Source organism: Schistocerca americana, chromosome 7 (assembly GCF_021461395.2).
Source record: "Schistocerca americana isolate TAMUIC-IGC-003095 chromosome 7, iqSchAmer2.1, whole genome shotgun sequence".
Taxonomy (NCBI): Eukaryota; Metazoa; Arthropoda; class Insecta; order Orthoptera; family Acrididae; genus Schistocerca; species Schistocerca americana.
The window spans coordinates 98252033-98264930 of record NC_060125.1 but is presented as its reverse complement, the minus strand read 5'-3'; the positions used below and the strand labels follow the sequence as shown (position 1 = coordinate 98264930).

At 42.0% G+C, this 12898-nt stretch overlaps 1 protein-coding gene across 3 annotated transcripts in view; it reads left to right on the top strand.

The window, feature by feature from the left end:
* LOC124621951 (multidrug resistance protein homolog 49-like) overlaps window positions 1–12898 on the top strand; it is an 891132-nt gene that overhangs the window by 602914 nt on the left and 275320 nt on the right. For all 3 annotated transcript variants that reach the window (XM_047147468.1, XM_047147470.1, XM_047147469.1), the window contains exon 6: window positions 7304–7404. In XM_047147468.1, coding sequence (XP_047003424.1) covers window positions 7304–7404 — 101 coding nt within the window. The remainder of the gene's footprint in view (window positions 1–7303; window positions 7405–12898) is intronic.

Genomic DNA, 12898 nt, shown 5'->3' with positions numbered 1-12898 from the left:
TGCACAGGTCTTGATGGAGGTGGCCTGTAGATTGCTAACTCCCATAGGTGTTGTTTGACTGGCCATAAAGTCTCGAGGAGGAGGCTTCCCGTACAGACGGAAGTGTCCCCGATGATAATGGTTCGAGATGACAGGAGACGTGGGGGTCGAATCTGCTGGGGCCCCGTGCACCAATCTGCCCATTGCAGCAAGTCCGGTTGTTATAACAGGAGACATTGGCTATGTGTCCGTGTCCATAGGAGAAGGAGGTGAGTGGAGTTGCTCCGACAGATGATGGTCACCTGGTTCCTGCATGGGCACGTCTCCTGGAGGCGTCAGTTCTTGTGCTGGCACCGAGATGATGGTGAGAGGGCTGCGTTGTGAGTAATGAGAGATTCCAGTATCCTGAGCGTCAGGTAGAGCCGAAGGTGGTGTATCGGTATCCAGAACAGGCTTTGCCAGCACACGAGGCCGAAGCTGGTACGAATGACGCACTGCAACACCCGTGTCCGTCTGGATTTCATACAGGCGTTGGCCACGGTGTCGTAAGATGTGGCCAGGACTCCATTTTGGCCACCTGCCATATCCCCGTATCCATACAAGGTCATCAGTGGTGAACCGGCCAAGCAAAGGCACCCGCAGCTGGGATGTGGGAGGCTGCACAAGATGAAGTAGCGTGCGGGGCTGTCAGCCATGTAACAGCTCAGCTGGGCTGTGGTCGCCCATGGGGGAGAAACGGTAAGAAGCCAGAAACTGGAGAGGCATATCATCAGCAGCAGAAGAAGTCAGGAGTTTCCTCATCTGAGCCTTGAATGTGCGGAGCAGTCATTCAGCCTCACCGTTTGACTATGGATGGAATGGAGGGGCCGTGACATGCATGACGCCGTGACAGGCACAAAAATCCGCAAAATCGGAAGAGGCAAATTGCGGACCATTATCAGTAACAAGAGTAGAGGGAAGGCCTTCCAAAGAGAAAATGCGAGCTAGAGCATTGGTTGTTGCCGCGGTGGTAGGCAACGTGCAACGGACAATGAAAGGAAAGTTAGAGTAGGCGTCAATAACGAGAAGCCAATAAGTATCTAAAGAAGGTCCCATGAAGTCAGCACGAATACGCTCCCAGGGCTTCTCAGGCGAAGTCCACGGTGACAAAGATGACTTCGGGGCGGCGGCATGTGATGCACAAGGGCCGCAGGCAGCGACCATGTGTGAGATTTCAGGGTCGATGCTGGGCTAGTACACATGACGGCGCACCAGAGATTTTGTGCGAGAGACACCCCAGTGCCCTTGGTGAAGGAGGCGCAAGACCGAAGCACGCAAAGACGTAGGTACCACAACACGCGGCGAAGCATTGTTGGTGGAAAGGAGGATAACACCATCCCTAGCCGTGAGGTGGTAACACAAAGTGTTCCGCAACAGCTCAGAAGTCTTAGCAGATGGACGATCTGGCCAACCCTTCTGAATACAGCGTAAAACCTGGGAGGGGGTAGGGTCAGAACCCGTAGCAGCTGCCAGCCGGTCCCCGGTGATGGGGAACCCGTCCACAACCTGCTGCTCGGCAACATCCAGGTGGGAATACAAAGTTCATCCCTATCAAATGCCAGATCAGGACCCATGGGAAGGCGAGACAGTGCATAAGCATTCACATGTTGAGCCATCGGCCGGAAATGAATCTCATAATTGAAACAAGAAAAGTAAAGAGCCCAGCGCTGGAGGCAGTGTGCAGCCTTGTCGGGAAGTGACGTTGATGGATGAAACAAGAAAACAAGTGGTTTCTGATCCGTAACAAGGTGAAATTTGGATCCCTAGAGAAAAACACCAAACTTACGAAGAGCATAAATAATGGCCAAAGCTTCTTTTTCAATTTGAGAATAGTTTGTTGGGTATCCGTGAGCATTTTAGAGGCATAAGCAATGGGTTGTTCAGAACCATCGAAAAACGGTGCGCAAGGACTGCACTGACCCCGTATTGAGAGGCATCTGTGGCAAGAACAAGATGTTGGTCAGGTCGATAAGTAGCTAGGCATGGGACCTGTTGAGCATAGTCTTCAAAAATTTCTGGAAAGCCGCATCACATGACGCGGATCAGTGAAAAGGCACATTTTTATGCAACAGGCGATGCAACGGCTGAGCCACTGAAGCAGCAGACGGTAAAAACTTGTGATAGTATGCTGTTTTCCCCAAGAAGTCCTGCAGTTCCTTAACAGATGTAGGGTAAGGAAGGGCATCGATCACAGCGACAGTTTGCTGAAGTGGATGAATACCATCCCAAGAGAGTTGAAACCCCAAGTACGTGATAGATGCCTGAAAAAATTTTGATTTCTGAAGATTACACTTAAGACCGGCAGTCTGTAAGACATGAAAAAGTGTGGAGAGATTCTGAAGATGTTCTTCAGTGGTGGAGCCAGTGACAACAATGTCGTCCATGTAATTAATACACCCAGGGACAGGGAGCAATAATTGTTCCAAGAATCGTTGAAAGAGAGCTGGGGCACTGGCAACCCCGAATGGCAATCGTTGGTATTGATAAAGGCTGAAAGGCGTGTTAAGGACCAGAAACTGCTGGGAAGCAGCGCTGAGAGAAAGCTGATAAGCTTCTGACAGGTCAAGTTTAGAAAAATACTGGCCTCCAGCAAGTTTAGTAAACAATTCTTCAGGTCGAGGCATAGGGTAAGTGTCGATAAGGCATTGAGCATTTACAGTGGCTTTGAAATCGCCACAGAGACGAATATCACCATTTGGCTTAGCAACGACGACGACAGGAGAGGACCACTCACTGGAAGTGACAGGAAGCAAGACCCCTGAAGCAGTGAGACGATCCAGCTCCCATTTGACCTGATCACAAAGGGCCACAGGAATGGGCCGAGCCCGAAAAAACTTAGGCCGAGCAGTGGGTTTGAGCATGATATGAGCTTCAAAGTCATTTGTACAGCCTAACCCAGGAGAAAAAAAGGACGAAAATGTCGTCAACAAGGAATCCAATTGAGCATAAGGAACAGCATCAAAGACAATATTGACAGAGTCATCTATAGAGAACCCAAAAACGTGAAAGGCATCGAAACCAAAAAGATTCTCCACATTACTATGGTCGACCACAAATATGGGAACAGTGCGAACGTCAGATTTGTAAGATACCTCAGCATCAAATTGTCCCAGGAGAGAAATCTTCTGTTTATTGTAAGTCCGTAATTGCCTAGTGACAGGTGACAGGATTGGAGAACCCAACTGAAGATACGTCTGAGAATTGATGATAGTGGCAGCAGAACCAGTATCCACCTGCATGTGAACATCTCGACCAAGTATATGGACAATGAGGAATAACTTCCCTGAAAGGGAAGAAGTACAATTGACAGACAACACAGAATCAGAATCAGTGTCATGTTCATGAAAATCAGATATGCAGTCGGATTTGCAAACGGATGACACATGACCCCTTTCCTTTTTTTTTTTTTTTTTTTTGCACACGGTCCAACGTTGTGGACAATCTTCTCGTGAATGTTTCGTAAAACACCACAGACATGAAGGAAGTTGCCGGGGGTTTTGCTGCAGTTTCTTAGAGGTTTGTTTGTTTATGGTTAGGCCGAGGCTGCGCTTGGGAGCATACTGTGGCCACATCGGCCGGCAGGGACACGCCACATGCTTCATCAACATCGCACAGAGGTTGTATTTCCCCAGCGTCGCCCCATGCCTCTATTTGCGCTCCAGCGGCGCGAGAAATTTCAAAAGACTGAGCGATGGATAGGACTTCAACTAGAGTTGGATTTGCCAACTGAAGGGCATTTGCCTAACTTCTTTGTTGGGCACCGATCGGATAATAACATCCCATACCATGGAATCGGCATAGGATTCTTTGTGAACTTCAGTAACAAATGGACACTTTCTACTGAGGCCATGAAGTTCAGCAGCCCAAGCGCGACAGGATTGATTAGGTTGTTTTTGACAATGATGAAAGGCAACACGAGAGGCTACCACATGCGTTTACTTTTGAAAATAGATGGACAGAAGTGAGCACATTTCAGCAAAGGACAAAGACGCAGGATCTTTCAAAAGAGCCAATTGCGACAACAACCGATGCATTTTAGGTGAAATCCATGAAAGGAACAGAGACTTACATGTTTGTTCGTCTGTGACATGAAATGCCAAGAAGTGCTGTCGAAGACGTTTTTCGTAATCAGACCAGTCTTCCGCCATCTCGTCATAAGGAGGAAAAGCAGGTAGAGACAATGACGAAATCACGAATCACATTTGTGAGAAGCGTTTGCTGTTCTATGAGACCTTGCAATAGTTGCTCTAAAGTATCCATGGACACACGTGGGGCAATGATGGAAAAGAAAAATCACTACCTCGTCAGCAATTGTTATAACGTCAAGTTGAACACACATATTTCAAAGACGGCACAATACATGTAAGTCACAGAGCAAGTAGACAAAGTAAGACATGTGTACACGGTAACAGTCAAATTATAACTGAGTCAAGTCTAGCGGCCGCTGGCTGGCTGGCCGCTTAGGTGGCGCTGCTGCTGCATGGCTGGCAGACAGTGCCGCTTGTAGAGGATGCGCGTAACTGTGCGACGACACTTTGAAAGATCGGCGAATCACAACACCCCCCCCCCCCCCTCTCCTTTCCCCCCTCCATTTCTCTCACCCCTCTCTGACTCCCTCTACATCTTCACCTTACTTTCTGTTAACCACCTGCCTCACCCCTTCCCCTCTCCATTATTTTTGTATGCTCTACTTCTTTCATCTTGTCATGCAGCTTGTGATTCATCTGTCTTTCCCACTCCTGCTTCACACTATCCTGCTACTCTCTCATTACTTTGTGTGTCTTTCTGTACTCCTACCCACTTCCAGCAGTCAGGCAACTGCTCTCAATAATCAGTGTCACCACAGCCGCAGTAACATGCATTTGGGTGTCTTGGGGTTGTGTATGTGAATGTGTGTGCTTTCGACTATAATAAGAGTCAGAGAGCTCAAAAGCTAGTGAACGCTGTGGACAGAGTTTATATTTACCAGTTTTTTGTTGCTCTGGGTGTCCAGTGTTACCATAATTAATGTAGTTTAGCTTTTCAAGGCCAGGGGTGGTACTGGGTGATCAAGAAGTGCTGATGGCTGACTGGCTAACAGGTCTACTGCTGTTAGAGAAGGAGACTGCCCTCATCTCAGGGCACAGTGAGAGGCAGTCAAAGCCCTGATGAAGGATGTGATTGGGCTTTCTAAGCCAGGGTGAAAGTGGGTAACCAGATGAGCGCTGATGAGTGACTGGTTAACAGGTTTACTGGTGTCAGAGAAGGGGATAGCACAGGGGCTCTGTATGTTGATGACCTGGATCTCTATACACATGAGTCTTCTATAGATGAGTGGTTGCTTTTCCTTTATTTTAAATATTGTTCCACTCAAGAATTTCCATTATTGCTACATAGTATTGGTAAGAATGAAACAGATAGCCAGTAGTGTTGATTAATTATGAATGAAATCTGTGGGAACTGCACAAAATAAAAATCAGGTTGAAAATGAGACAAATGTAAAGAAATTGAGAAAGGAATGATCGTAGGAAAAGTCAGTGCAGAATACAGGAGGATTGAAATAATAATTTCAGAGAAACATAGAATAAAGGTGCTACCCTATGAGGTACATGTTGGGAAACTCTACTAAATTCTGGAAAAAGTGCAAATTTATGGCAGAAATACAATGAAGGTTTCCTTAGTTAAGAACAACTGATACTGTGAAGTATCATATAAGGGAAATAGGAAATTGATATGGAGGGAATAAATTATCCTATAATGTTTTTAGGGTTTTACAGAGCCACTGAATCATGTGAATTCAAACACCTGAGGAGAGATTTATTATATATCTTTGGAGTTTCTGAAACCTGTGAGATGTGTAGAAACAAGAATAGTACTTAATTTGCTGTCAAAAATGTTTGACTTCACAACAGATTTCTAGGAAAGTATTCTTACATCAGCAAAGAAGGTAAAAGCGACAAATTTGAAATCTGTTGGATAGTCACTCTAACATGTCACACTTGCAAACTGATGGCCACTATAATATACATTCGAGGTACTTGGTGATGATTAACTTGGTTTCAGAAAAGTAAAATGGTCCCTGACAAGTAATTCTGACTTTGCACATAGGAATGTAAATAAGAAAAGAAATCAATATTTCTCCAGCATTTGTGGAACTAGAGAAAGTCTTCGATAATACATAATGGGATAAAATGTTTGCAAACCTGGGACGAAAATGACTAAAATACAGACACAGCTAGTAAACTCAAACAAATACATCTTTGAAAATCTCTCTCTCTCTCTCTCTCTCTCTCTCTCTCTCTCTCTCTCTCTCTCTCTCTCTCTCACACACACACACACACACACACACACACACACACACACACACACAGACAGACAAAATCACAATGGTGGCTTGCCCTGATTTATTCACAACACTCCTTGTAAACAGTGCACACTATCTTAGAACTGTATTCCAAAGCAAAGTCAAGTCCACACTATATCAAAATTCCACCAATGACAAATACAGCCCTCGCTATAAACTCCTTAGCCAAACTAGTAGCACACCCACTCCACACTCCACAGATGGCACCACAGCTGAATCAGACAGGTCCTGGGCCAGCTTATATGCTGGATTCTGCTGTGGCCTTGTCAGAGGTTTTGCCTATGGGTAGTTTGCACCACAGAGATCAACATTAATACTGCACCAGCTGTTCAGTTTCCATAGCCATGTCAAGTGGTGCCATGACACCTATTGTACATGTACAATGACAACACAGTATGTATGAACTTAGGGAAACAATATTTAGCCCAGAATAGGGGGAAAACTGACAGGCAAAATTTTAAAGGCAGCAAAGTTATTTGCATCATGACTAGCAAAATAACCAAGATAAATTTTGTCAGTTAAATTGTGAAGAGGTTCTAAATAAACCTTTGGTTTGCAACTGGTTGGCTGATTTTTTTCAACCTCTCCAAATTTATACAGTTGCTGAATCACAGCCATGTTTAATATTTTTAAATAAATTATGATCTGAAACAGACTCAGTAATTTAGCTTTTTCCTATTGCTTTGTAAATCATGCTCTTTCTCCATTATTCTCCTTAAGTGTTAAGAAAAAAATACAATAAAGTAATTGCTGGGCTATCACTACATGATATTTTCTTGAGCTGTAGTTTTTACCTATTTTTCATTAATTTGAACTTCTATTCTTCTACCTCCATTAAATGTTGTTGTGTCTACAATGGAGGATATAGCTTTCTTTACACAGCTTACGCTAATGAATGTGTTAAGAGTTTTTATAATAAGTTAGCTGGTGTCTTTTCTACAGGTTACCAGAATTCGAAGATTGTTCATGAAAGCTGTTTTGAGACAGGAAATGGCTTGGTATGACACAAATAACACATCCACATTTGCAAGCCGTCTTGCAGAGTATGTAAACTTCAGTGTGTCTATTTGTTTTTTACTCATAATGTGTGTTATGCGCGCATGCGTGCGTGCGTGTGTGTGTGTGTGTGTGTGTGTGTGTGTGTGTGTGTGTGTGTGTGTGTGTGTGTGTGTTTACATTATTTCATTAAGATAGAAAATTTTGCACTAATATACCAAGAAATTTGAATAACAGGACATAAGGTTTAGTTTAATTGTTTGCATGTTTGATTTATCATAATTATGACATGTTGCTGTGATGCGGAATGAGTCAGGTTTGGAATCATAATGCACTTTTGGAGTGAAAAATGTGTCAACATACTACACACCATACTATTGCATATTTAGAAATTCCTCTTTCTGCTACGGAGCAGGAATAGTTGTCAAGCATATACAGTTTCAGTTTGTGTTTTAAGTTAAATTTATTATTTATTAAATTTCTTACGTCATTGGACAGGTAGTCAAAAATTTTTATAGCTGAATGCCTCACTCCTTTCTGTGCCACTCTGTGGGTGACTGATAGTGTAAATCGTTTCTCCACCTAGTTTTTAAATGTTACTGTTCATTGATTCATCCATTCACCATGTTCTGTAGATCAGATCTAGAGAGATGTGGAATGTGTCACAGTATAGCTACAGTAAAAAAAGTGAAACACACATTAGAAACTTAGATCTGTGTGCTGTTTTAACAATAAACTATCTCTGTGCTGCTTAATGCTATTCATACTTATGCCATCCAAACTTAATATAGTAAATTCAAAATGAAGCTGTTACCTTGAAGAGAGCTGCTGGTGTGTTAATTTTATTATGTAGCTTTCTTTATCTGCAGCTTCATGTTTACTTGATTACAACAGTATTTTTCAGAGAAAATAATTTTACATTTATAGATATTGAATTGTATGTATAGTGCATTATTACTTGCTATAGAATTTAATAAAAAATCCTGCTAGTTGCCATGCAGCTAACAGAAATTTTCACGTCCCAGATCTAGATATTCGGATAATTCATATGAGGGCATGATGAAAAGTAATGCCTCTGAATTTTCTGTGAGAAAACTCTTAAAGCTTTCTAAATAAAACAAACATTATTAATGTTCTACTCCATATTTTTAATGTATACATATTTGCAGCCTTCTGCCACAAAAGGGCACCAAATAGTAGTGGCAGTGTATGAGAAAGAGCTTGCTGTGATCAAGTTCTTAATTTAAAGAGTTTCTTCATACATGGAGCACCCTTTTTTTCAGCTTGACAATGCCAGACTACACAAACGTTTGACACCTGCAACAATCTGATGTCTTGGGTTATCTGTCATCGATCATCCTCCATATAGCGCCAACTAGGCCCAATCTGATTTTTATCTGTTTCCAAAACTTAAAAAACACCTTTGAGGACTTCACTTTGATAGTGATGAAGTGATGCAAGCAGACGTGAGGCTGTGGCTCTGTTAACAAAGTCAAACATTCTGCAGTGACAGTATCAACAGAGTGGTTTCTCATTGGGAGAAACATGTTCATCCTCAGGGTGACTATGTTGGGAAATAAATATGTAGACATGAAGAATAAAGATGTAGAATGTTAATAACATTTCTTTGATTTAAAAGGCATGAAGACTTTTCACAAAAATAATTCAGAGGGATTATTTTTCAGTATATTGTTGTTGTTGTGGCCTTCAGTCCTGAGACTGGTTTGATGCAGCTCTCCATGCTACTCTACCCTGTGCAAGCTTCTTCATCTCCCAGTAGCAACTGCAACCTACTACATCCTTCTGAATCTGCTTAGTGTATTCATATCTTGGTCTCCCTCTATGATTTTTACCCTCCACGCTGCCCTCCAATACTAAATTGGTGAACCCTTGAGGCCTAAACACATGTCCTACCAACCAATCCCTTCTTCCAGTCAAGTTGTGCCACAAACTTCTCTTCTTCCCAATCCTTTTCAATACTTCCTCAATAGTTATGTGATCTACCCATCTAATCTTCAGCATTCTTCTGTAGCACCACATTTCAAAAGCTTCTATTCTCTTCTTGTCCAAACTATTTATCGTCCATGTTTCACTTCCATACAGGGCTACACTCCATACAAATACTTTCAGAAATGACTTCCTGACACTTAAATCTATACTCGATGTCAACAAATTTCTCTTCTTCAGAAACGCTTTCCTTGCCATTGCCAGTCTACATTTTATATCCTCTCTACTTCGACCATCATCAGTTATTTTGCTCCCTAAATAGCAAAACTCCTTTACTACTTTACAGTATTTCTACAGAATCCAAACTGATCTTCCCCGAGGTCGGCTTCTACTAGTTTTTCCATTTGTCTGTAAAGAATTCGTGTTAGTATTTTGCAGCTGTGGCTTATTAAACTGATTGTTCAGTAATTTTCACATCTGTCAACACCTGCTTTCTTTGGGATTGGTATTATTATATTCTTCTTTCGACACGCAGGTCGCCGAAGTGGCGTCAACTTGAAAGACCTGCACCAGGCGAACGGTCTACCCAATGGGAGGCCCTAGCCACACGACATTTCATTTATATTCTTCTTGAAGTCTGAGGGTATTTCGCCTGTTTCATACATCTTGCTCACCAGATGGTAGAGTTTTGTCAGGACTGGCTCTCCCAAGGATGTCAGTAGTTCTAATGGATGTATGAGACAGGCGAAATACCCTCAGACTTCAAGAAGAAAATAATAATTCCAATCCCAAAGAAAGCAGGTGTTGACAGATGTGAAAATTACCCAACTATCAGTTTAATAAGTCACGGCTGCAAAATACTAATGTGAATTCTTTACAGACGAATGGAAAATCTAGTAGAAGCCGACCTCGGGGAAGATCGATTTGGATTCCGTAGAAATGTTGGAACACGTGAGGCAATACTGACCCTACGACCTATCTTAGAAGAAAGATTAAGGAAAGGCAAACCTACGTTTCTAGCATTTGTAGACTTGGAGAAAGCTTTTGACAATGTTTAATGGAATACTCTCTTTCAATTCAGAAGGTGGCAGAGTAAAATACAGGGAGCGAAAGGCTATTTACAATTTGTACAGAAAGCAGATGGCAGTTATAAGAGTCCAGGGGTATGAAAGGGAAGAAGTGGTTGGGAAGGGAGTGAGACAGGGTTGTAGCCTATCCCCGATGTAATTCAATCTGTATATTGAGCAAGCAATAAAGGAAACAAAAGAAAAGTTCGGAGTAGGTATTAAAATCTATGGAGAAGAAATAAAAACTTTGAGGTTCGCTGATGACATTGTAATTCTGTCAGAGACAGCAAAGGACTTGGAAGAGCAGTTGAACGTAATGGACAGTGCCTTGAAAGAAGGATATAAGATGAACATCAACAAAAGTAAAACGAGGATAATGGAATGTAGTCAAATTAAATCGGGTGATGCTGAGGGTATTAGATTAGGAAATGAGACACTTAAAGTGGTAAAGGAGTTTTGCTATTTGGGGAGCAAAATAACTGATGATGGTCAAAGTAGAGAGGACATAAAATGTAGACTGGCAATGGCAAGGAAAGCATTTCTGAAGAAGAAAAATTTGTTAACATCGAGTATAGATTTAGATGTCAGGAAGTCGTTTCTGAAAGTTTTTGTGTGGAGCGTAGCCATGTATGGAAGTGAAACGTGGACAATAAATAGTTTAGACAAGAAGAGAATAGAAGCTTTTGAAATGTGGTGCTACCGAAGAATGCTGAAGATTAGATGGGTAGACCACATAACTAATGAGAAGGTATTGAATAGAACTGGGGAGAAGAGGAGCTTGTGGCACAACTTGACTAGAAGAATGGTTCGGTTGGTAGGACATCTTCTGAGACATCGAGGGATCACCAATTAAGTATTGGAGTGCAGCGTGGAGGGTAAAAATCGTAGAGGGAGACTAAGAGATGAATACACTAAGCAGATTCAGAAGGGTGTAGGCTGCAGTAGGTACTGGGAGATGAAGAAGCTTGCACAGGATAGAGTAGCATGGAGAGCCGCATCAAACCAGTCTCAGGACTGAAGACGGCAACAACAACTTACTTCAATGCACTCCTTATTTCACTACCAATATTTTGAACAAGTAAATGATGTCGCCATGGGAAGCTCTCTGTCTCTTGTGGTGTCCAATTATTTTATGGAGGACTTTGAAGAAAATGGACTTGATACTCTACCTACATTTCTCCAGAATTTAAATTTGCTCCATCAAAACATAAACTTCACAATAGCTTTGGAAAAAATTGTACTTTATTTTTTCTCAAAGTTTTGATACAAGGGAAAGCAGATGCAATCTTGGAACACAACGCCTACTGCAAGCGAACACATACAGATCTATACTTGCACGCTATAAGCTTCCGTCACCCTGCTCAACACGGTAGTGTATTACGTATGTTAGTTTATAAAGCGCATGTGGTATCTGATCCTGAAAGCCTGTCGAATAAGATACGTTTGAAGACAGTGTTCCAACAAAATGGTTATTCTGAGAGACAGATATGAATTCATTCAGACCCAAGTGAGTGCAATCCATTGAGCAGAATGAAGATATGAAAACACCCTCCACTTTGGTGTTCTTGCCATATTTTGGTGCCATGTCATCAAGAATTGGAAGAGCCCTTGGAAAATATGAAATTAAGTGTGTTTTTCTACTATCTGAAAAACAGAGGAACCTGTTGGATTGTGTTAAGGATGATCTTGGGCAGAGGAAATGTGGGGTGTATAAGATCCCTTGTTAATGTAGAGCATCAGAGAATTTGGCAATTGCAGAACACTACTTGAATACAGGGCATCACATGATTTATGAAAATACGGAAGTTTTATCCTCAGCATCATCTTTCTGGGATTGTGTCATTATGGAAGATAATACATACCTGCACAGCTGATAATCTCATCAACAGGGATTTGGGACTTCAACTAAGCACAGCATGGAACCGTGCATTGCCTGCTATTAAATCACGATGAGAAAATCAAGATTTTTTGATAACCTATGTCATAACATTGGTTTAGTATAGTTTTTAGTGAGTAACGTCTGGCCGTACTGTTAGTAAACATAGCGTACAGCGTACGTGCAAGAAGGCTTCTCTGCAGTCTTTGGTGGGGGGTGTTTGAGTATAGTGTCATCTGTCTGAAAATCATTGCACATTTGTGATTTCTTTGCCTGTGCATTCTTCATGCACATGTTCTATATAAAGCAAACGATGGAATGTAACAATATTATGAGAAGGAAAGTTTCTACTCACCATAGAGTGGAGATGCTGAGTCGCAGATAGGCACAACACAAATTGTGAGTCTTTTGTTGTGCCTATCTGAGACCTGATTAAATAATGCCACTATGCCCTCCACAAACTTGTTGCTAATGAGCTATAAGACTACTGCAAGGACACCTTAGTATACAAAGACACAACATTAAAACTTAGTAAGAGATCCAACGATTGGATTCCGAGAGTTTTCAGGCGATCTATAAAACCTCCAGAATTTGGAATATGATGGTTGCACTTGTCTACAAGAGGTCCCAGTAGTGATGTGAGAGATTTAG